Source organism: Geotrypetes seraphini, chromosome 1 (genome assembly GCF_902459505.1).
Source record: "Geotrypetes seraphini chromosome 1, aGeoSer1.1, whole genome shotgun sequence".
NCBI lineage: Eukaryota > Metazoa > Chordata > Amphibia > Gymnophiona > Dermophiidae > Geotrypetes > Geotrypetes seraphini.
The window spans coordinates 305,265,953-305,291,190 of record NC_047084.1 but is presented as its reverse complement, the minus strand read 5'-3'; the positions used below and the strand labels follow the sequence as shown (position 1 = coordinate 305,291,190).

At 39.5% G+C, this 25,238-nt stretch overlaps 1 protein-coding gene across 5 annotated transcripts in view; it reads right to left on the bottom strand.

Annotated features, from left to right (window-relative positions):
- AUP1 (AUP1 lipid droplet regulating VLDL assembly factor) overlaps positions 1–25,238 on the bottom strand; it is a 104,640-nt gene that overhangs the window by 25,823 nt on the left and 53,579 nt on the right. For 3 of the 5 annotated variants that reach the window (XM_033955200.1, XM_033955175.1, XM_033955208.1), the window contains one exon: positions 10,429–10,544. In XM_033955200.1, coding sequence (XP_033811091.1) covers positions 10,429–10,544 — 116 coding nt within the window. The remainder of the gene's footprint in view (positions 1–10,428; positions 10,545–25,238) is intronic. The other 2 variants (XM_033955192.1, XM_033955184.1) reach the window with 1 other exon arrangement.

The following is a 25,238-nucleotide window of genomic DNA, read 5'->3' as shown; positions in this document are numbered from 1 at the left end:
AGAGACGTGGTTGAAATTATTTGCGTGGTAGATAAGTTTAACGGCAGTATTTTGGAAGATTTGTAGTCTACGTATCTCTTTTTGATTTATACCCTGGTAGAGGGTATTACAGTAATCGATGTTGGAAATTATTAGGGTGTGGATGAGAATATTTAGAGAGGGAGGATTGAGTAGTGATGTAAAAAATCGAATGAGTCTGAACTTGTATAAGCATTTACTGACTACTGAACTGATTTGCTGGTGAAGAGAGAGATTTTGATCCAAAATGATTCGAGTATTTTTACCTTAGTGTCTAATTGAACTAGGGTGGAGTCTATCCTGATAGGATCAGCTAGACGGTCAGTATCTGAGGCTGGAAACAGTACGCATTTTGTTTTGTTGATATTTAATGATAGCATATTCTGTTGAAGTCATGAATTAAATTTTAATGTTAGCTTCTTGGGAAATTCCTTGCATTCCAGGATTTTCTTTATTTGTGAAAAAGACACCAGCTTTGACCTTTGCCTTAGACACATTAGGAAAGATGTCTTGAAGGTTACCTGAAGGCTGCAGACTCCTTCTCTAGAGCTCTAACAAACCGTTTCAATAGGTCCAATTTGATGTGAAGTGTCAACATCAACACTTCCCAAGGGTCCATCAGTGGTTCCCATTTGACACTGTTTCTCCCCATAGAGAACTTGGTCCGCAGTGGCCAGTCCTGCCCTTTGTAGTGTGCTTTTGTATCCCTGCTGTCCCAAAAGCAGAATTAGCAGGAAAACTTGGTAAAACCGTGTTAGAGGCCCATTAGGAATACAATTTTGAAGTCTCCGATGACCTCCCAGCAGTACTCATCATACTTCAAGGTGTTAGTAAGATCATGATGCTGTTGTAATCCTCTTTGAGGTGCATCGAGTGAGCTAGTTGGAGATATGTATACTTGTTCCCATTATAGAGCAGAACAGCTTTGATGCTCCTGGATGAGCCGTCAATGAAGAGATGCCACTCTTTTGGGTTACAGGCAGTTCCGATTTCCTCAAACAGATTGGTCACATTGTGGCATAAGCAGAGCCCAATCCTGATGGTTGAAGAATGTGGAAAAAGCTTGGTGACACTTCCTCCGAACTGTGACTTGCACACTTTCATCCAATAAGTTCCATTGCTTGAGCCTAGATTTCAAAAGCTCAGCAATGGACTTGGCAAGACCAAGATCTCTTTTTACCACAGTGGCAAGTGCAGTATGGTATGGTTTCCTGCACAGCAATAACCTACCGTGCCTTAGTCAAAAGGCTCCTAAGTTTACTTGGAATCAATCTGGAATGCTCTGCAAAAAAAAGATAAAATTTCAAAATATCGATGACCTAGTCACAAAAACAAAGTTTGAGGGGAATGATAGCCATGTTTTTATACAGTACTTTTGTGGCATTAGCACTCGTTACCCAGGAACAAAAAATCCCCCACACAAAAATTTTGTTACACAGTGTTATCAACAAGCAGGGTCAGTCACACGTGAAGAATCCCACTACTCAAGATTATTCTAATTGTGTTTGCTAGCTCTTGTAACCTGGTAGAAATCTTTATAACAATTAAACAGATCTCACAGAATTGCCTCTTTTAGGGTTACCAGCTCTACCATTCTATAAAGACTTTGTGGTAACATGTAACAGTGCATTTGTTTTGAAAGAATGTGTCTCTACACTATTTATTTTGATTTCTATCCCCTCCTCCCAGTAGCTCAGAATGGGTTACAAGCCAACATTCACAATGGAAAACATTTTGGACAGTACAAGACTACAACAACTTAAGTACATTTTGGACTATATCATTTAATTTAAACTTTTGCTAGCTTGTAGCAAATGAATGCAGTTGGCTAGCCAATTTGATAAAGGTCTAACACACTGCAGTGCCTAATGTGATAGGGCATGAAGTCAACTCTGATCCTCAAAGAAATGCAAATCGGTCATGTTTTCTAGATATCTAACTGAACATATATGCTTTTACTCATGCATATGAAAAACATGATCAACTTGCACCACTCAAGTATTAAAGTTATCTATCCCTTTGTTAGTCAAAAGAAGAAATGTTGCATGGACTGCTTATGTGGCTGTGTTTGCACATCAATTCATAGTACTTCTTACCTTCTTTCCAAGGCCTCACACTCAATGATGAACAGGCTGTGTATATATGGACTGTAAAGAGTACTATATTTAAAGCCAAATTAATTTAACAGCAAAAATTTTTGGATATGGGAAATAAAAGTAATGTTTGCTTACTCTTCTAGCTAAAGTTATTGCTATTAAGGAGGAGATAGTTCCTGAATGGACTGTGCAGGTCTATCTGTAGTCATTTACTATGTTTAAATCTATTGATGCTATGGGATCAAATGGAGATTTCATGCAAAGAACCAAAATCTTATTAAGAAAAACTAGGGGGCTGGTGTTTGAGAGTTAACTTTGCATACTATAAGCCTTTAAAGAAGCTGCAATTAATAGGTGCAGAAACATGATATTTCCATACACATGAGATGTATGGATAATGCTACTACTCAGTGATCCACTGCCTTGGTGAACCTCTTCATAGAGGCAGTTAATAAATCAAAATAAATAAAACACGCTAATAACATACTGAGGCAATGTTTAGGTTAGCAAGTAGGGGAACCAGGGCCTGCATACACCAGAAAAGATGGACCCCCCCTCCACCCCAACAACCTTCAACATGATTACCAGGATCATAAATAAAGTAGGTTGGTGCCCTGGGTTATCAGGCAAAGTAGAGATCCCCTCCAATGATGCATTCAAGCTTAGTTGTGCTCCAAGTGACATAAGTATCCCTTAAACATAAAATCCCCCCCATTACTTTCTATCCAGTTCCCCTCTCTCTGAAACCCTTTCCAATCAGACTTGCTCAACCACCTGAACGATTGCCAATCCCTCAAAAATGCCTCTCTCTCCCTGGCTTATTAATTTCCCTTCATCTTCTCTAGGGGCTGTCAATGCTGGCTCTGGAACCGCTGTTCTGTTTTTTCTAGCACAACATGGTTGCATTTGAGTCATATGGTACATAAAATCCATCACTGTATCATCTTGTCAAGCAGGACAAGAGTTTGAGCACTAAATGGCTCAAATTCAAAGAGCTGTGCAGTCTCAGAAAAACCCATAATATATGATCTGGAGGCAGTGCCAGTGACAAATCCCCAGATATGATACTAGGAAGGATGGGGGGAGGGCCAAGAGGCTGTTATTGGGTCAAGAAGGAAGATGGTCATATTGAAGTTAAAATAAAAAAGCATCCGCTTAGTATCACAATTAGGCTATTGTACACACTGAAAAATGTGTTCAGCTGTTAATTATAGAAAATTATTTTTAACTTGATAATTTACTTTCCTCAAGTCTCACCAGACCAGCCCAGAATAAGTGGATTATGCCTGTCTACCAGCAGATGAAGACAAAGCATTGTGGAACCTATTTGTAAAGGGACCCTGTAGAGCAGGGGTGTCAAAGTCCTCGAGGGCCACAATCCAGTCGTGTTTTCAGGATTTCCCCAATGAATATGCATGAGATCTATTTGCATGCACTGCTTTCATTGTATGCTAATGCATATTCATTGAAACATAACTCATAAATAGAAAGAGCTATATAATTAGTATAAATATTATAACTATTGCCACTTGCCCAAATAATGTGTATGAAGAAGGACCACAACAGAAAGAATACAATTGACAAAGGGAAAACTAATACAGTACTGAAGATATCGCAGTAAATTATAAGGGCATTGTTGCACTTTAAGTATGAACTTTTAGTGAGGTGTTTGGGTAGACTGTGTATGTTTTAATATATTTATAAAGGTATGAATTATAAGTAGATAAAAAGTAATAAAACTGAACACATTATTTGGGCAAGTGGCAATAGTTATAATATTTATACTAATTGTATAGCTCTTTCTATTTATGAGTTATGTTTTAATGTATGAGCTATTGAATTGATATTATAAATCCCGGTGTTATTTATATAATGCATATTCATTGGGGAAATCCTGAAAACCTGGCTGGATTGTGGCCCTCGAGGATGGACTTTGACACCCATGCTGTAGTGTAGAGTAAAGTTATCAGTATTTTGATAAACCAAGAAATGGTAACCTTAGAAAATTGTGAGTAATTATTTTTAAAGCTAAAGCTCAACAGCAAGAGAGTGGAAACCCATTAAAAAAGCTCAAATATTTTCCGAGCATGCACCAAACTTCCCATACAATCACTACCTCAAGAGTTACCTTAAACTATTTTACAGGTTAGAATTCAATTCTAGGAAGGTGGCTTCATAATCAGTTTATCTGAAAAGTCAAGGAATGGATCCACAGCCTTTCAAGTCTTGCATGATTCTCCTGTTCCCTTCTAAAGGAGAGTTGCTGGGTATGAAAATTAGATCACTGGATTCTTAAGCAGAGATGTTGTCTGGCAGAAACAGCTAAATGTTAGAAAAAAGTGTTTGAGTGGGGGATCTAGACAGGTCTGGTAAGAGTAAAGCAAAGGTAGAAAACTGGAACCCTCTTCCGGAGTCTGTCGTAGGGGAAAACGCCCTCCAGGGATTCAAGACAAAGTTAGACAAGTTCCTGCTGAACAAGAATGTACGCAGGCAGGGCTAGTCTCAGTTAGGGCCAGTGTTCCCTCTAAGGTGAGCGCATGAGCGATCGCTCACTATTTTCAGTGGTGTCGCTCATACGCTTTCTCCTGTCGCTCACTCAAGGGCGGGCGGAGGTGAGAGGAAGCAGCGGCGGCCTGTATTTTAAAGTTGAAAGATGCAACCATCGGACTTCCGACGCAGGTGGGGATTCGTGAGAGGAGCCGCTGCCATGTCTTCAGTGTCGTACCAAGGGGGCAGGGAGGGTGGTCTGCCCCGGTTGTGCACCCCCCCTAAGGCTGCCGTCGGAGAGGAAGTTCGGGCCAGCCAATCACTGCCTGGCTGGGCGGAACTTCCTCCCTGATGGCAGAATTGACGTCGGGGGATTGCTGGTCGGCCCGGTGGGAAGCAGAGAGAGCTTGGGGCAGCCGCAGCGGTGGCTTTGGGGCCTGTTTCCCCCTGATGGTTGCGGCGGTGGCTTTGGGGCTTGTTTCCCCTGATGGTGGCAGCAGTAGCTTTGTGGAGGGTAGGAAGAAAGAAGGGGCAGGAAGGGAGACAGAAAGGAAACAGAAAAAAAGAAAGGGGGCATCAAGAGAGAAAAAAGAAAGAAAGGGCAGGGAGAGAGGAAGAAAAAGTTGGGGGAGGGAATGAGGTCTGGAGGAGAGGAAGCATACAGGCTGAAAGGGAAGAAAGATTGGATGCACAGTCAGAAGATGAAAGTGCAACCAGAGACTCATGAAATCACCAGACAAGGTAGGAAAAATGATTTTATTTTAAATTTAGTGATCAAAATGTGTCTGAATTTATATATGCTGTCTATATTTTGCACTATGGCCCCCTTTTACTAAACTACAATAGTGTTTTTTAGCACAGGGAGCCTATGAGCGTCGAGAGCAGCGCTGGGCATTTAGCGCAGTTCCCTGCGCTAAAAACTGCTATTGTGGTTTAATAAAAAGGGAGGAGGGTATATTTGTCTATTTTTGTATGGTTGTTACTGAGGTGACAATGCATAGAGTCATCTGCCTTGACCTCTTTGAAAAAACCCAGAATAGGAATGATAATTAACATTTTCTCAGCATATAGTGTGCTTTGTGTTTTTTAATTTTATTGTTGGTAGATCATTTTGACTTGGTCATTTTAAAGTAGCTTGCAAGCCCAAAACGTTTGGGCACCCCTGAGCTAGAGCGTTGAAGCTGTGTATTTCTATTTTATCCCCCCCTTTTACAAAACTGTGCAGCATTTTTTAGCGCCAGCCGTGGTGGTAGCAGCGCTGATGCTCAGAATTCTATGAGCGTCAGAGCTGTTACCACCGTGGCTAAAATCCACACTACAGTTTTGTAAAAGGGGGAGGGGTGTATTGATGTACTGCTCACTGCAATATGTAAGATGCTGCCTTTTCCTAGGTACTCATGAGTGACGTGTGGCTTGTTACTAAAAATCATGTTTTTCGTACAGATGGGGGGGGGGGGGGTGCCAAAAAATGATGGGCCCCGGGTGTTACATATGCTAGGTACGCCACTGTATGTAAAGATACCAGAAAGCTGGCGAAGCAAAAACTTTAAGTAAATTGTTATTCTTCTAAGTTTTGAGTATTTAACCCTCCCACAATCTCATGGGCACTCGTTTCAAGTTTATTGAGATTTTGATTTAAATGCAATATCAAATATTTTCAATGCGTATAACAAAAATAAATTTGGGGAAATAAATAAAACCATTTGAACAATAAACATACAAACATATCCATAGATGATTAAAAATACATAAGGAGTACAAGGATAAACTACATTTGTTTAAAAATGTGTCCTCCATGCCTGCTCATAAATTTGTGGAGTATGTAACTTGTCGCTCATGCATATTTTTTTTTGCACACACCTCATCAATCCTTAGAGGGAACATTGGTTAGGGTGCTGGTCTTTGTCCAAGGGCCGCCACGTGAGCAGACTGCTGGGCACGATGGACCACTGGTCTAACCCAACAGTGGCAATTCTTATGTTCTTATGAAATTATCAAGTAGAGGTCAACTATGTTTCAAATTAATTTCAGTTACGGTGCCGAAACTGGCCCCAAATCCTTTTTCTTCCTGGTTTCAGCTGAAAAACTATGGCTATGGTTTCAATTTTGGCTGAAACTGACCATGTGTTTTCAGTGGAAGCTGAAAAATTTGTGCTTTGTCTTGTCTCCCTTCCTCCCCCTCCACTCTGCCCCTCTTATTCTTTCAGGCCAGTCTTACAATAATGGCAGTCTAGGGGTCTAAGAGCAGTTGTCCTTGGTCATGCCAGCTAGAGAATGACACAGGGACAAATTTTTCCCTGTCCCAATAGGAACTCAATTTCCCCACCCCCAGCGAGTTTTTGTCGTTGTCCCTGCCCCATTCCTGTAAGCTCTGCCTTAATTGTACAAGCCTCAAACACTTATGATTTTAAAATGTTTGAGGATTCAGATGAGGAAAGAGCTTACAGGAATGGGGCAAAGACAGGAAAAGAATTCACCGGGACAGGAAAATGAGCTCCGCAGTGACAGAAAAAAATTTGTGCCTGGGTCATTTTCTAATGCCAGCTCTACTCTCAAAATGGCTGCCATGACCTCTACAGAAAATCTTGTGAGACTGTACAAGAGGTTCCAGAAGCTATTTTGAGAGTAAAGATGACATGGGAAAGAACTGGGAATCACTCCTGCCCCGACAATACCACTAGACCACAGAAGATGGTGAGATAAACAGGGGGTGGGGCTTCTCTCTAGATTCTTTTCCTTGTGTAAATGTAATTGTATGCAGTTATGATCTTACATAGTAGTTTATATGATAAATAGTATGCTCCAAATAAATAATTTTGATATAAAGTTTAGCAGGAATTTAAGTCTAAATTTAGGATAAACTTAAAATAGCCTGTGGTGATATCATCTGTAATGTGGCACAAAGTCAACACTGTAGCTTTTAGTTTCAATTTTCACTAGCTGAGGTCCAGACAGACTCCCTGGTGTTCCTCCTCCTGGGTCCTCTTACAAAAGGCCCTGGTGATCCAGTTGACCCTGACCCCAACGCACGTTCCCCCCCTCCAATAAAGCCATAACCAAAGCCCTGGTACTCCAGCCCTGAGCTGCTAGGCCAGGCCCCTCCTCCGAGGTATCCTCTGATGGCCTAAGCCCATCCCCACAGCTATGACATACCTCATAGAAAGCAAGTATCCTTCCTTCCTCCCTCTGGTGTAGCATCAAAATGGTGGCATCCATCTGATGCATTCTGGGATGCACTCAGACCCTACCCAATGCATCCCAGAATACACCAGCCAGGGTGCCACCATTTTGATGATGCTATCCTAGAGGGAGGAGGGAAGGATGCCTCCTCCCTGCTTTCTACAAAGTATTTTGGGTCTGTGGGAGATGGGGGTAGGCCTAGGGCACTTCAGGGGTGTGTCTGGCATGGCTAGGGGTCCCTCTATGGCTTTGGCTAGCTTCTTGGGGTGGGAACACCAGATCAGACCAGGGAGGGTTTGGTTTTTTTTTAAAATTAAGGTGTGTGTGTGTGTAGGGGGGGGCACATTATTAAGCACTCTTCCTTTCAATCAACCCTTCTAATGTTGCCCCAGATCTGGTGTTTTTGCCAGTGCTAAACATGCCTGACAGTCATTTTTAATTTTTTTTTAAAGCTTGCTGCAGGATACTCAATGACCGCATTTAAATACTGCTTGTGCTGAAACCTTTGGAGCATTGGGCAGCACACTAATGCTGACACTAATCACTGGTGTAAGGTTTTGAGCATCAGGTCATAAAAGATTGTTCTGAAAGACTCCATCTTCCCCATCAAAGTTACAGTCCCCTGTGCTGTGCATTCTAATCTGAAGGACTATTAATTACAATGGAAATCTGAAATTCTAGAAAAAAAATGCACAAACTCTCAGGTGCCAAAAACTACAAAATACACCTTACCGCTTCTAAAGAGATAGGTATGAGAGGTTTTGAACTTTCCTGACAATAATCTAGTCTGCCTGAAGAAATAGGAAAAAAACCACACACACAGAAACGCAGAAAATAAAATAGAAAAAAAAACTCACTGCACTGTCTTCTAAAAGGAGGCTTCCGTGGTCACGGTGGGGGGATAAGAAATCTCAGGCCTCCGAGATGTACCTTTGTTCCACTTCTCTTTTAGTCTATTGTATTTTTAACAGGATCTAGAGCAAAACAAGTTACCCCAAAATTCAACTTGAAGCCAGGTATAAACTGAGTTGAGTCAGGAGAAGCAGACCAAGAGGGCACCCCCAACTTGACAAACAGCAGAAATACTGGTTCAGAGAAAAAAAAAGCCAACGGAAATACTAGTTAGAGACCAAGTCAGGAGCTACATAGTTAGCTCATCATCCATGATGCTGTGGGATGAATGCTGGGGGGGGGGGGGGGGAAATGTGTCTGAGAACCCCACCAAAAACTGCTCACAAGCAAGGCAAAGCCTGTGTGCTTCCAAATTGAGCACAAACAAAATCACCCCCACAAAAATGAGATACACAGAGCACTGTCAAGGAGATGTTATGCTTTTTTTCTGCCTGTTACACAGTGAAAAGACAAGGCTCACCTTCAAGGCAAACAAGGCCCCAAGACAGCACCAGAGGCTGACACACAAGGACCTCCAAAACCAAAAACCACCTTCAGGGTCAAGGAGCCAAGAGGTATAGGGAAGGCAGGGGGATGGGACCCAGATACACAAGTCACACACTCCCAGGGCAAAATGTGACCCCTAAGGTCCACAGTCCCAACCAAGGAGGTAGCCTGGGTGAGAAGCAAAGAAATTAAGGAGACAGAATGAATTACAAACACCACTGACCCCAATAACATCCCCCTACCCCTCCGCAATGCTAGGAACCCTCAAGATTAGTCTCCACCCATCTGCTGGTAGGAATGCATGCTACATAACCCATCCATGTAGGATGGCCAGGATGGATACTAAGGAGTAAATATTGGCTTACTGCTCTCTTCAGCAAATCTTTACTGGGTGGGGGGTGGTGGGGCAGGGTGCAAAACTCAACTTATTTCTACAGGCTACTCTGTACTAAACAGTATCAATTTCCAAGGAAGAACAGAAAAGAACCCCCCCCCAAAAAAAAAAAAAAAAAAAAACACCCCAAAAAACCTCAGTGTCAGGAGCAGAAACATGAAGAGAGGAAAAAGGTTCAGACTTCTCCAAGTATCACCAAGATGAAGTAGCAAAATGCTGCCTGCTTAAGTGGCTACCAATTTTGCAACTGGGCCAAGAGTTATCACCTCAAAACTAGACTAGAAACTGCTAAGCACAATGGTCACCATCTGCTGGAAACAGAGAAATGCCGATGACCTCACTCTATATAATGCCCTTATAGGGAAGATCTCACAATGCTTTGGTCTGTCTCCATCTGCTGGATGAGCATAACCCACTTGTTCTGGACTGGTGAGGATAAGAAAAATAATTAACTTTTTGAACGGAAGTGAATATTTACAGCGTTAAAACTTTCAAAAAGTATCTGTATAGAAAAGTGTTAATTTTCTGGTTTTGAAATTTGTTGATAATGTGACTGTGTAAAAAAACACAATACAAGAGGTAAATTTATTTATTGAAAAAAAAAAAAAAAAAAAAAAAAAAAAAAGATTATGAAGAAATTCACCCAAGGTGGTGACTGAAAAACAACAAATGGTTAGCTAATAACTGCAGTATGATATTAAGTATCACTTAATTTGATCCACCTTCCTTCTTGGTTCAATAGTTGTGTGTAGTGGTCTCATTTTTTTCTCACCAGGAAGGCTACAGCTTTTACCCTTAACCATGCTACTTTCTCTTCTGCCCCCTCCCCTCATGATAGTGAGAGATAGTTAGTACCTTACTTGATAAACTGTGAAGGGGACAAAGAAGGTCCAAAGGAGCTCTGAGATCCAAGAAGAGTCTGCCAAACTCTGTAGAGGGAGATGGAGAGAAGTCTTGAGTAAGGCTGAGCACTAGGAAAAAAATAAAATGGAGCACAGAATGCATAACAGGAATAACTATTTTTCTATAGCACTGGGCGTGGATTCCCTGGACTCAAAAACAAACACACCAGGGGAAGGGGGGTAAAAACCGCACGATCGTAAAAATCTCCTTCCTTCGTTTTTTGACAGCTGCAATTTCAGATTGCATGTTTGCAGGTCTGCGTTTTAGCCCCTCATTCCATCGCTGTAAATGTTGCCGTTTCTGACCCCATGGATCTGTGCTGATAGGAAAGTACAGGATGCAGGATCTCACCTGCACTTTCTTAAACATTTGCTTCCCTAGGGGTGAGGGAGGGAGAAGCAATAGGGTCTGTCAGAGCTAAATTGTCATGGAGGTCCGTCAGAGTTAAACGGCATCTGTCAAAACCCAGGGAAGCAAATGTTTTAGAAAGTGCAGTTGAAATCCTGCAACCTGCACTTTACTTCAGAATAGGTAAAATAATGAGTGGGTAAAATAATGAGTGGGCTTCTATTTATGGATTTTCCTTGGATCATTTAATAGGCAAATCCTGACAGATGGCAAAAGTGAAGGAGCCATAACCTATGCTGAGACTAAAAGTGGCAAAAAAACTTTAGGCTTTCATAAGCTAAGAAAGTAGCTTAGAGGTTAGGGTCGCTGATGATCTGGGTTCAAGACCTGCATGAACCAGAGAAAGCAAACTTTTCTGCCCGAGCACTGTAGACCTTATGTTTGGTTAGGTTTTACAGCACTTATTTCCATCAGAAGTGAAGCATTGTGGACCTCTGCTGAGAATAAGTGCCAAAATTTGAAGCTTAGTTCATCCAACAGATAACCTGGGGAAGTGGTTTCCATTTCAGACAGTACCTACAGGGGAGGTGGTGGGGCACATTGGAGGTCCATGAAAGTAGATCCATAGGGTTTGCAGCGGGGAGCCACTGTTGTAATCAGAAATACACTGAAATAAGTAACTACAGCTGTCAAAAATGGGAGTACAGATTTGCAAAAGGGGGAGGGGGTGCCATTGAGGTCTATCAAAGTAAATCCATGGGGTGAGGGAGGGAGAAGCACTGGGGTCTGTCAGAGTTAAAGTGTCATGGAAGTCCATCAGAGTTAAACAGAGTTGACATTGCTGTTTAGAAGTTTTCCTTGGACCATTTAATAGACGGATCCTGACAGGCGGCAGAAGTGAAGGAGCCATAACCTATGCTGAAACTAAGTGGCAAACCTTTATGGTTTCACAAGCTAATAAAGTAGCCTAGAGGTTAGGGTAGCTGACTGTGAGCTTGATGATCTGGGTTCGAGACCCGGTTGGACCAAGGAAAAATAAATTTTGACACAGCTCTTGGGTAAAGCGCAGACCTCACTTAGCTGAAGTGATTCCTCAAATTAATTATTATTTAATAAGACTATCAGCACAGATCTGAGGGTTCAAAAACACCAACAGTTACAGTGGTGGAATGAGGGGCTAAATCGCAGACCTGCAGACATGAAATCTGAAATCGCAGCTGTCAAGAAATGAAGGAAGATTTTTAAGGACGTGGAGATGAAATCCGCAGGGTCCGCATTTTACCCCTTCCCACACACCAGTATTATCACTCAAATGTGGTTCTCCATTCTACCAGAATCCTGCTACAAAACTTCAAATTGAATAGATTGTGCTTAAGCAAAAATACCCATGCTTTTTTTTACAAGAATATTCTAAAATGTAAAAGATTTAGAAAGATTTGCACAATAAGCTGTCAAACTTATTCTTATTCTAAACCAGTCTCATAAGAACAGTTAAAAAAATAAAAGATACCTTCTCAAAATATCCTACATTAGTTCAATTGTACTGCATCATTCTTCCATTCTCCTTTTCTAGAGACAGAGGAGTGAAAGCAAACAATTTAGGGGCAGATTCTCAAAACTAAAATCTGCCTTTAATGTGCTCACTAAACAGGTTCCACCTGATTTAGCGTGCACATATTTTAGCGGCAGATTATCAAAACAGCTTAGGAAGGTCTTTTCTGAGTTTTCTAGCAGTCTCCGATACTGCCATGTAAATGTAGTACGAGGTCAAAATGATCACTCCAAGTGATTCTCTAACCTCGTTGTGCCACATTTGCAGCCAAAATTTACCGACAGGTCTCAGCTGTCATTGCCTTTCTTTCTGATCAGTAAGGTTTAACTGATTGGAAAGTAAGGTTTAACAGCTCAGACCCCTCCCTCCAAATTAAAATAATAATAAAAAATAAAAAATTGAAGATCGACAGGAGAGATACCCACTCTCTCTTCTCGCATCGCACAATCACTGCTAAGTCTCCCATGCAATTAAAAAAACAAACAAATCCCAAATTGAAGTTCAGTAGGAGAGATGCCCGCTCTCTCCTGCTGCATCACTGACACTAATAACAACCCCCCACCCCGCTCCATCACCAACACTAATAAACCCCCCCAACCCAGCAGCGGGAGAGAGGCCCACTCCCTCCCGCCACCAAGCGACACACCCCCAACACCCTCCATCAGTGGGAGAGATGCCCACTATCTCCCGTCACCACAGAACCCCCCCCCCAATGCCTTTGACAACCCCCACCCTCTCTCTCTCTTACCTTACTTAGATGGCTGGCTGGAGGGATGCCTATTCACTCCAGCCAGCTGGCCCGCCTCTTCAAAATGGCAGCCTTCCCCTCCCCAGTGAGGAAGGGGCCTGAGGATCTGATTGGCCCAGAGGCACGGGTGGGGGAGAGGGGAGTTGTGTGGCAGCAGGAAATAGGCACATGCAAATTTAGCAAATTTTCACTTCTCTTCACCAACCTCATTTGCATGAGCAATTTTTGGAGAATGACTCAGTTTAAAATCACTACTATAATGGCTGCGACAACGGCCCATCCATTTTTAACGCAAATTTTTGAGAATCTAGGCATCAGTATATTTCTTTTTTCAAACGTTGCCCCAAGGACCTGGGTCTCTTTTGGAAGGAGGGGCTTGGAGAATGTCTGATCTAGGTCTCTCTATAAAAAATAAAGATTAGGTTCCATGGTGCACATGGGGAATGAAGAAAGGAGAATTGAGGGGTATAGGAAGGGAGAGGATTGAGGGGTATAGGAAGGGAGAGGATTGAGGTACAGATGCATAGGAAAGAGAAAGATGAGTGAGAAATGTTGGATATGGTGGTAGAGAGGGAGAAATGTTGGATATGGTGGTAGAGAGGGAACAGTGGCACAGATTGAAAGGGAATCAAGAGGGAGGAATGTTGGACATGGTGGTGGAGCGAATGAAGGGAAGAGATGTGGCATAGTGCTGGAGAGGGGTGAGAGAAGGAGAAATGTTGGGCATGGGGCTGGTAGGCAGGGACGAAAGATGCTGCATGTGGTCCAGGGGATGAGAGAGAAATGTTGGATGTGGTAGTAGAAGGGGTGGGAGAGATTCACTCTGGATTCCTCTCTCTTTCCCCACTCCCTTTGCAGTAAGAGAGGGAATGACAGAAAGAGAGATGGTATACTGGGGACCAGGAACGGTGCTGGCTTTCGATGACTATCTTCAGCAGTGATCCAACCCAATCCTGGAGGACCACCAGGCCAATCGGATTTTCATGATAGCCTTAATGAATATGCATGGAGCAGATTTGCATGCCTGTCACTTCCATTATATGCAAATCTCTCTCATGCATATTCATTAGTGCTAGCCTGAAAACCCGAGGAGAGGAACGTCCTATAAGCAATCTCCCGATGCCGGCACCTCTTCTCTCTGCCGGCCCTTCACTCCAGCGCGGGTCTTTGTGTGCAAGGCCTGTTTGAAGGGCCTTTGCACATTTGCTGACAGTGGCATCACACATGCGCATGACGGCATCACACCGACGCCAGCACACTTCCAAGTGTCTCGGGCCAGGGACACTAGGTTTAGTGTGCCCCAGCTCAAAATGGTACAGTTCAACAGTAGATAAAACTATGACCTTGAATTCTAATTTTATTATAGAATTAATAACATCTACTCTGGAATCCTGGTCTCCCCTCTGTTTTTCTTGGTGGGGTAGAGTTGAGGCCATTAAAATGGTTTTAGCCCAAAAAATTAATTACATTCTTAGTATGGTACCATTTTCATTTTCACCTTTCCTATAAAAAAAGTTGACAGCCTCATTAGTAAGTTTCATTGGATATCAAAACCGCCACAAATTGCAAGTCATAAGTTAAAATTACTTAAATTAAGAGGAGGCTTAAATCTACCAGACTTTAAGAGATACCATTTATCTTTCAGATTGGCCCAGGGTTTAATGTGGTTCCAGGACTTTGATAACTGGAACATTCCTAGATGGCTATTTTTTTATTTAAATCTTAATATCTCCAATCCCTATGAGGTTCATAATAAAAAAAAAAAAAAAAAAAAAAAAGTGTCCTAAATGGCTGCTTGGACGATCAAAAAGCCTGATCGTCCAAGTACCCATAACCAAAGCTGGTTTTTAGACGTATCTAAAACCAGCTTAGGCCTTTCCCCTGCCTCTAAACGCACAGAGAGAAAAGAGGCGTGTTTAGAGGAGAGGAAAGGGCGGGAGGTGGGCCGACCTACACCTAGGCGTGCAGCAGATATAACCAAAACCTTAGGAGGTTGCCAATTCGGCATTTATACCTTTTTGACTTAGACGAAGTCAAACCAGGTCTAAGTGCCGAAAAAGGGGCCACTGAGCTGATGGCCACTGGCGCGATCAGTTCAGCGGCCCGGCAACCTACCCACCCACTCATCGCAACCATCACAGCAGGAGAGATGCCTCATCTCCCCTACCGCGATGCCATCACTCATCTACCCGAACTGCCACGACCCACGGCAGGAGAGATGCCCGGGAGCCTTAGGCTCCTCCTGTGGGCGAGGCCTTAAGCACATGGGCCGGGTTGGGCATGGGCCGGTTACAGAATCCAACTTTTAGGCGAAGAACTGGCTCCTCTTTCACCTAAAAGCCCTTGTGTTGGACATTTTGGGCTTATGCGTTTTTTTGGTTCATTATGGGGTATAAGTGTAGACGTCATAGGGGTGTACTTGTAGACATAGTGGTTGGCTGGGTGTTTAAACAGCTGAAGGTAGAGGCAGGCCATAATTAAAACAAGGACGTTTGTTTTGATTATGGACACTATCCCTGCTTCTGCTTTCAACGTTTAAGGCCTTAGGCCAAAAAGGGACTTAAGACGGTTTTTTTGATTATGCCCCTCCACATGTTTGCTACCATTTATGGACAAATATCCTTTTAAAACTACTTTAAGATTGCTTATAGCCACTGCCATTAGCATTTCTACATTCCATAGAGCTATTAATGAAGAACTATTTGAGAGGAGGCACGTTCCTCTATGGTTCAACAGTTCTACTGATATCCAAATTCCAGCCGAATTACAAAAAATATGTCAATCAAAAGATATTTGGACTCTCTTACATCTTACCAGCAATGGGGGACTAATTTCTATAGGTGAACATATTCTAGATTATCAAAGTATAGATACCAATTTATGGCAGAGGATCTTGGTTCCACTTAAGTCTTTATTATCTAAGTATAAGGACACTGGTCTAACTAATTTCTCAAAGACTATAGGCCCTTTATTATCAGGAAACAAAAGAGCATCAAAACTATATAAAATCTTAAGAGAGTATGAGGGAGAAAAAGATATTCCCTTCGATAATATGTGAGCAACAGATCTAAATGAAAATCCAAGAGTAATAGATTGGAAATCCTTCTTGGCATTCTCAGCTAGACCTACTATGTTGGCATCCATATGCCAGTCTACATTTTTCATTATGCATAAAGCTTACTGGACCCCTGCTAAAATGGCTAAAGTATTACATGCGACTTCAGAGCTCTGTTGGTCATGCCAACAGCAACCTGGGACTCTAATACACTTCTTATATGAATGCCCTAACTTACAAGTTTACTGGTCAGACATTTGGTCCAAAATCTGCTCAATTTTAAACATGAATATTAATGAGTTGCCCATGTCATATAAATCAATCATATTGCGTTCCTCTAATCCAGTTATATCAATACCACTGTTATATAAAAAAATATTTGATTTTATGATTGCCTTAGCTATCCACCATATTGTTTCCAATTGGAAAGACAATTCTAGGCTTAATTTTTATGAATCACCTTTGTGTCATCAGAAAGTAAGAGGAAATAATAACATTCAAACAAAATAACATAGCCAGATTTACAAAAATTTGGACCCCACTTGATGAATGTGTAAGGACTCATGTAAATCCTAATTAACTTTACTTTGTAAGGGAGCGTGGCTTGGTCGCGCATGAAGAAGGTTGGGTAGTGAGTGAGCTCCATATCGGCAGATTTTGAAAGTATTATAAGTTGCATGAAATATATTAACTTTGCGGTTTAAACGGAAGATAAAGGTGTGTAAATGGCTTCGGGGAAGCAAAATAAGAATGAGTCATTGTTTGCAACCTCCGGAAGTATTAAGAGAACGAAGACAGAGCCGGAGTCGGCATCAAAAAATGGCAATAATGAGGTTATGAAGGAACTGAAAGAGATTAAAGAGATTGTGTCGGGCACTGCCAAGAAAGTTAACGATTTGACAGAGGCAGTTTTTACCCTGAATAAGAAAATGGAAATGTTAGAAATGAAGTCAAACAATATGGAAAAAAGAATAAATATAGTGGAAACAGAATTACTTCATAATAAAACAGATCGGAGGAAGATTGAGTTACTCACCCGTGAGCTGGAGGACTGCTCAAACCGAGAGAGGAGGAGTAATTTAAGACTTTTAGGGCTACCGGAAGGGGCGTAGAAAGGAAATGCGATCTCCTTCCTAGAAAATATACTACCTAAAACACTGCCGATAAAGTCAAAGTTCCCTTTAGAAGTCAAGAGAGCACACAGGATTCCTATGAAGAGATCAGATAAGCAAATGGGTCCTCGGCCATTAATTTTTAAGTTACTAAGACATCAACAGGTCATGGAGATCTTTCAACTAGCAAAGCAAAATAAAAATTTGAAATATCAAGTCGCCCGTATACATTTAGTACCCAACTTTGCCAGAAACATGGCAAACAAAAAAAGTTTTTGGGATCTTAGACCCCAGCCGAGAGAGATGGGGGCTAAATATGGATTCATATATCCTGCTCTTATGAAGATAACTTTTGACAATAAAACAATCACTTTTGACGATCCAGAGAAGTTACAAAGTTTTATACAGCAGCAGGAACAGCCAATGTCTACATAATTCCTCTCAATGAGAAAGAAAGGGGAAAACGGATTTTAATTATACTATTATATATATCTTTATTTTTTTTGATGATAGTATATATATGAAATCTCTTATGCATGAGTTAGAGTGTGAAAATTAAAGATAAAATATTGTCTTCATATGTGCCTAAAGGAAAACGAAATAGAATGTTTACAGATTTAATTTAAATAGTGTGATTCAACGGTCCCTGCAAGGAATTCATCAAACTAAGAATAAACATTCTAAATTGGAACAAAAGCAACTCTAATGCTGCGGTTATACCTTTTTGTATCTGTTATGGATGCAGGAAGTATACCGATAATATGCCTCTCTATCTAATAATTACCCACTTGCGTTACAGTTCTTGTAATGGAGTTTTTAAATTTTTCTACTTTTAATTCTTAGTCATATTGAAGAGGCCAATTGAAGAACGAATCTGTCATCCCATCATATAATTTGGAGATTTCTATGTGTGTACGTGTTGTGCTGTTTTTACTCTTGTATACTTTATCTGGATCGGAACACTGTTCAACATCGGAATGTTGCCTTGGAAAAATATAATTTTAAGATCGCTTATATAATTTTGAGGTTGAGCTTCAAGCCAATGTTGAATATATCCGTGGAGTCACCGACATTGGGAACTCACTTATGGTTCGAGTTGCCTGTGCAGGAGTGAGAATGCAGTAAAGGTATGCATGGAAGATCTGGCAGATCAATGGAAGTTCCTGTTACAGAAATCTATAGAGAAGAGTCAGAAGCTGAAGGAAGCCAATAAACAACAGAACTTCAATACTGGAATTAAAGATTTTGACTTCTGGATATCATTGCTCTGAAAGACTAGTTTCTGGCTGCTAAACATGTGGAATCCAAGACCATTGAGGCTTGCCATGCCGCCCTGATGAAACACTGAAATCAGCTGATGGCCAAATCCGCTACCAGGAAAAAGAAACTGTTAGAGGCCCAGAAGTACTTCAAAAAGGTTGAGGATTTATTCCTAGCATTTGCCAAAGAGACATCAGCACTTAACAGTTGATTTGAGAACGCAGAAGATCTAACAGACCCAACGCGCTGTAATTCATAGGAGGAGATTAAAGCACTTTGTGAAGCATATGATGCTTTTCGCAACTCACTCAGTTCTGCTAAGGCAGATTTCAACCAGCTGACAGAGATGAACCGACAGATCAAAAATTACAGTGTGACTTCAAACCCATACACTTGGTTAAGAATTGAGGCATTGGAAGAAACCTGGAGAAACCTACCAAAAATCATTAAGGAACGCGAGTTGAAAATACAGAAGAGCAACGAAGACAAGAGGGAAATGACAAATTACGCCAAGAGTTTGCACAACATGCCAATAATAAGATATTACAGTGGAACCTTGGTTTACGAGCATAATTCATTCCAGAAGTATGCTCGTAAACCAAATTGCTCGTATATCAAGGCAAGTTTCCCCATAGGAAGTAAGGGAAACTCGCTTTGATCCGTTCCACCTCCTCCCCTCCCCCTCCGAGGCTATCGGCGCTGCTCCATTCCCCCACCCTTGAGGCCACCCTGCTCACGTTGCCCCCCTCCTCCGCGATTCTACATCCCCCCGAGCACCGAAACGAAATCCCTTACCCCGATTGGGCACCAGCACCAACGCATAGGACATGCCGGTGCCCGAAGATCCTCCCTATTCTGGGCGGGTCGGGGCGTCGGAGATCCTCCCTCTTGCCTGTGCTGGGCTGGGCCTTGAGCATTTGCGCATTCTCAAGGCCTTCTGGTCTCGCTATCTCCGAGATTCTCAGATTCAGAATCTCGGAGAGAGCGAGACCAGAAGGCCTTGAGCATGCGCAAATGCTCAAGGCCCAGTCCAGCCCAGCACAGGCAAGAGGGAGGATCTCCGATGCATCGCCCAGCCCAGAAGAGGATCTTCAGGCACCGGCATGTCCTATGCGTTGGTGCTGGTGCCCAATCAGGGTAAGGGATTTCATTTTGGTGCTCAGGGGGGATGTAGGATCGCGGAGGGTGGGGGTGGGGGGGGTTGCCGGATTGCAGGGGATGGCGCTCGTAAATCGAGTCAAACTCGGTTTCCGAGGTGCCGATTTTGCGAATGTTTTGCTTGTCTTGCAAAACACTCGCAAACCGGTGCACTCGTAAACCGAGGTTTGACTGTATATTACTTTTGGTTATATCTATACTTTAGATAAATACAAATAATTCAATTTTAGAATTTAGAAAGGGGAAGACGCTAATAGTTCCATAAAGGTGAATTTTTAAAGGAAGGGATTATATGGGTAAAAGTTATTCCAGGTTTATTTATCTATTTATGTTTCATATGTTAATTGTAACATAAGAAATAGATTCTAAATGGTTCTAAATATACTTAGTGATACTTATGGGATTGTAATGGATTCTCATTATTAAAATAAATTGAATTAATTTAAGAAATTGATTTAGTTAAAAGATTTATTTTAAAGGTAATATAATATATTCCCAGAAAGATAGATGGTAAGTTCAAGTCTTACGCTGATTCAATAAATTAAATATGTTCTGAGTTTTAAATTATGTAAGCTGGGGTAAAAGAAGATTGATGATAAAATTTTATTAAAGAATTAAACATAAGTAAGAAGAGGACAAATTATAGATGTTTATTTAATGAATTTCTATATCATAAGTTATAATATAAGTTGATAATTGGACCAAAAAGGAATTTGATTCTATTATTGATTTCTAATCTTAAATGTAAAAGTCTTTAATATAAAAATTAAAAGATATTAAGAAGGTATATTCATATTAATAAAATATATTGATTATAGGGTGAATTAAATAGGTATATTTAGATATTATTATAAAAGATTAATTTAAAGGTTTCTAAATTGCATACAAAGTTATTAAATTGATATTATTGTATAATTTATGACTTAGAATAGTTTTATGAAGAATGATTATATTTAATTAGCATTTTCTTTGTGACTTATTTTGGAATATTGATTTAAAGAAGGTCTATATGGAGTTTATCATTGCCTGATCTAATATGTGTGTCACCAAGTTAACACTATTAAAAATTTGGGGAGGGAGGGTAGGGGGAAGGGTAGAGAAGAAACTTTTTGGGATAGGGGAATTTTATGTACAAAATTTTAAAATACTGGTAATGGTGTCTAATTATTTTAAATTAATTATATCTGACTACTTAGAAACAAATTATATAATGGAGGTTAAACTTTTTTCATTAAATGTTAATGGCCTTAACCATCATATAAAGAAGAAAAAAATGCTTGCTTTTCTGAAACAACAGAATGCTGATATATATTTCATACAGGAGACTCATTTATTAGTGGTGGAGTCACAAAAGTTGGAAGGGGGATGGGTAAACAAGAGTTTTTTGCCCCTGCTCTTGGAAAAAAAGCTGGGGTTTCCATATTAATAAATAAAAAGACTACAGCTAATTTTCAAATGATTGATTCTGATCCATTTGGAAGGTGGGTACATGTAAGAATGAGCATGGGAAATAATACCCTGGATCTGGTAAATGTATTTGCCCCAAATACGAATCAAAATGAATTTTTCAAGAAATTACAACAATTATTACTCCCACTGGCTGCTTCTAATTTAGTGGTGGCTGGAGATTTCAATGCTGTTATAGATCCATTAATGGATAAAAAAAACAAGTAAAATCATGAAGTCTTTAGGGTTAGATAATTTGATACAATCTTGTGATTTGAAAGATATATGGCGGATACTTCATTTTGATGAGCGGGAATTTTCTTTTTGTTCACAAGTTCTTAAATCTTTTTCAAGAATAGATTATATTTTTGTTTCAAATCAATTAGTACAAGTGACAAAAGCATCCATAGACCCTATCATACTATCAGATCATAGAGGTGTGTTGATTGAATTTAAGTTTGGGGAACAAGAATGTAGTAGGTCTGTTTGGAGATTTGATAATACATTGATTGCGGATGCAAATTTCCTTGAAGATTTTAAATTAAAAATGATTGAATTTTTTCAAATTAAAGGATGCATTTAAGGTTACCATGAGAGGTAATATCTCATATTCGGCATATATTAGAAAACAACTTAAAAAACAATTTTCTGATTTGGAAAAAGAAATTAAAAATTTGGAAAATAAATTAGCTGATAAGTGGGAGCAAAATACCTTGCTGGCTTTATTAAAAGCAAAGGGTAAATATAATGAGATATCATCAAAATTGGTAAGGAAAGATTTGTTTTCCCAACAAACTTTGTATTATGGAAATTCAAATAAGGCAGGAAGATTATTGGCAAATTATCTTAAAGCGAAGAAAAGAAAAACAAAAATTATTGCTATAAAAGATGAGAAAGGAATGACACTCAAATTGAAAGCATTTTAAGTCAATTTTTAAATTTTTATTAAGACCTATATTCTTCTGAGCTTTATGAAAATAGAGAAAAAGATGGTATATAATTTTTTAATCTGATTGAAGGTCCGAAAGTTCCTGAACATATTAAAAGAAGTTTAAAAGAGCCTATATCATTAAAAGAATTAGAAACAGCGTTGAAATCTCTTAAGAGTTGGATCCGCTCCAGGTGGGGATGGTTTCACAGTGGAATTTTATAAATCATTTCAAATTACCCTATTACCTCATTTATTGAAATTATATCAGGCTCAACTAAATAAGGGTTGCATTACAGGTACTATGGCGGAATCATTGACTATAGTTTTGCCAAAGCCAAACAAAGATCCCACATTGGTTTCAAATTACAGGCCTTTATCATTAATTAATGTAGATGGAAAACTTTTGGCTAAGACTTTGGCTTTACGTTTAGCCTTTTTATTATTGATTTGCACCAAACTGGATTTGTTGCTGGAAAACATTTATCTAATAACACAAGATTGGCTTCTCATATGTTAAATTTAACAAAAGCCATGAAAGATTTGGCTTTTTCTGTATCCTTGGATGCAGAGAAAGCCTTTGATTGTGTGGAATGGACATTCACGTATCAAGCTATGGAATGGTTTGGAATAGGTTCAAGATTTATACAAATGATACAAACATTGTATAGCTCCCCTGTTGCAAAATTATATATTAATAATAATTTTTCAGAACGCTTTAATTTGCGAAGGGGAGTTAGACAAGGTTGTCCCCTATCTCCTTTGCTTTTTGATATTGTTTTGGAACCCTTGTTATTAGCTATTCAACAAGTAAAGGAGATACAGGGTATTCCTTATTCAGTCCGGGAATACAAAGTCTCTGCATATGCAGATGATATTTTGCTTCATTTGAGAAATCCAGAAACAACCATTCCATGCTTACTAGAATTGATTGAAAAATTTGGAAAATTTTCAGGGTATAAGATAAATTGAAGTAAATCTGAAGTTCTTCCACTAAATGTGTATTGCACAAAAGGATTATTTGATTCATTTTCTTTTGTATGGAAGGAAGGTGGATTAAAATATTTGGGTATTTGGATAAAAAGCGCACTGGAAAACACAATGAAAGAGAATGAAAAATTTTTATTGCAGAAGGTAACAGAAATGTGTGAACAATGAAATCCATTACATTTGTCTTGGTGGGGGAGAGTTCAAACTATTAAAATGATGATATTGCCTGTGGTATGCTATCAGATGGGAATGTTACCAGTTTTTTTTTAGGGGTCCATTTATAAAAAGTTAAACAGTATTCTTACAAAATTTGTTTTGTTGGGCAAAACTCCTAGAATTGCTTTAGTATCTCTACAAAAATCAATTGCGGAGGGTGGGGTAAATTTTCCCAATTTCTATAGGTATTTTGAGACAGGGTATGTATTGGGTCCTCCCAGAGCTTATCGATAATACTCCAGATTGGTTGTGGTTGGAATGGTGACTCATGTTCCCTTTGAGATTATGTCATGTTCTTAGTATTAAAATGCCTAGGTTATATAAAGAAAACAGAATATTTATGGATACATGGAAAACTCTCAGGTATGTTAATAATTTAACGCCTATTCCAATCTATAAATCATCTAATCAAACAATATGGTTAAACTCCAAGATTCAAATTGGCGGATTTAAGGTCATCTGGAAGCATTGGATGATTGCAGGTATACGAATTTTGGGAGATGCTATTTCAAATGGTAAGCTGCTTGACTTTTCACAGTTGCAACATAAATATGATCTTAATAAATCACAAAGCTTTAGATGGTTGCAACTGAAGCAGGCTATTCAGAAGGGGTTCCCTGAATGGAAAAATCTCAATAATCAGTATAGTCTGGAGTTCTTGTGCTTTCAGGTGGACTTCTTGGGTCACCAGGCTGCACAGTGGTATAAATTGATAAATGGATTTATAAATAAAAAAAAATAAAAACGGACTTAGGGACATCTGGAGCATTGAGATTAAGCATCAAATTACATCGTCTCAATGGCCACGAATTTGGTCTTGGAGAATGAGATCTACAGTGTCTGCATCTATGAGACAAACTTGGTTTTTTCTTTTGCATAGAGCATTTTTGACCCCAGTTAGATTACAAAAGTTGGATAGCTCTAAGTCTAATAGATCCTGGCATTGTAATCTGGAAGCAGGGACTTTAGATCATTTAATATTCTATTGTCCCTGTATCATGGCATTTTGGAAATCAATCTGGTCTCAAATTAATTGTTTATTAGAAAACCATGTAGCATTATCATATAATACAATAATGTTTGGGATGTCAATGAGAACAAAAAGTCAAATTTCATCAAGCAATAATAAACTTTTATTGATCATGACAGGAGTCGCCATACAACATATTACCAGTAATTGGAAAAATTACAGTAGACTAAATTATACCTTCTGGTAGAATTCGTTATGCCACATTTACAAAATGGAAAGAGTAACTGCCATACAAAAAGGGAGTTATAATAATTTTAAAAAGATTTGGGGGCCATTGACAAGTTATTGCAATGATTAGACACCATTATTCATTGAAAGTACACTTACACCCGGGGAGGGGGGTGGGTGGGTAGAGGGTATAAAGTTATATTAAGAGTCGATCAATTGATAATATTTATATGAAATTTTTGATTAAAATATTTGTTGGAAGGGAGGAGGGGAGGGTATAAATATGTTTTTAAGAAGATGTTAAAAGAAATACAAGAGATGTTTATAAGGTTTAAATGATATAATATTGTATTCTTGTTGTTAGATGGAAAAATGAATAATGAATTTGAAAAAAAAAAACAAAAAAAACTTTACTTTGTATATTGTTAATTATACTATATTTTGCATATTATTATGTATATTTTGGTATCTGCAGCTTATTGTTTTGTTTAATTCTTATACTTTTGTATTTGTAAAATTTCAATTAAATTTCAATTTAAAAAAAAAAAGTTTGAGAGACACTGCCCTAAAGAAAAAAAAAAAAAAAGTCTCGATGCAACCCAGTCAATGCATAGGCCTTAGGTCTCGGGGGTTCAATAAGAAAAATAAATAAATAAATATAAACTTTAAACCAAGCCAGAAAAAACACTAAAGAAAATTAAAATGGGTAAGGTAAGAAAAATATGAAAAAAAAAGATGGAAAAACACCAAA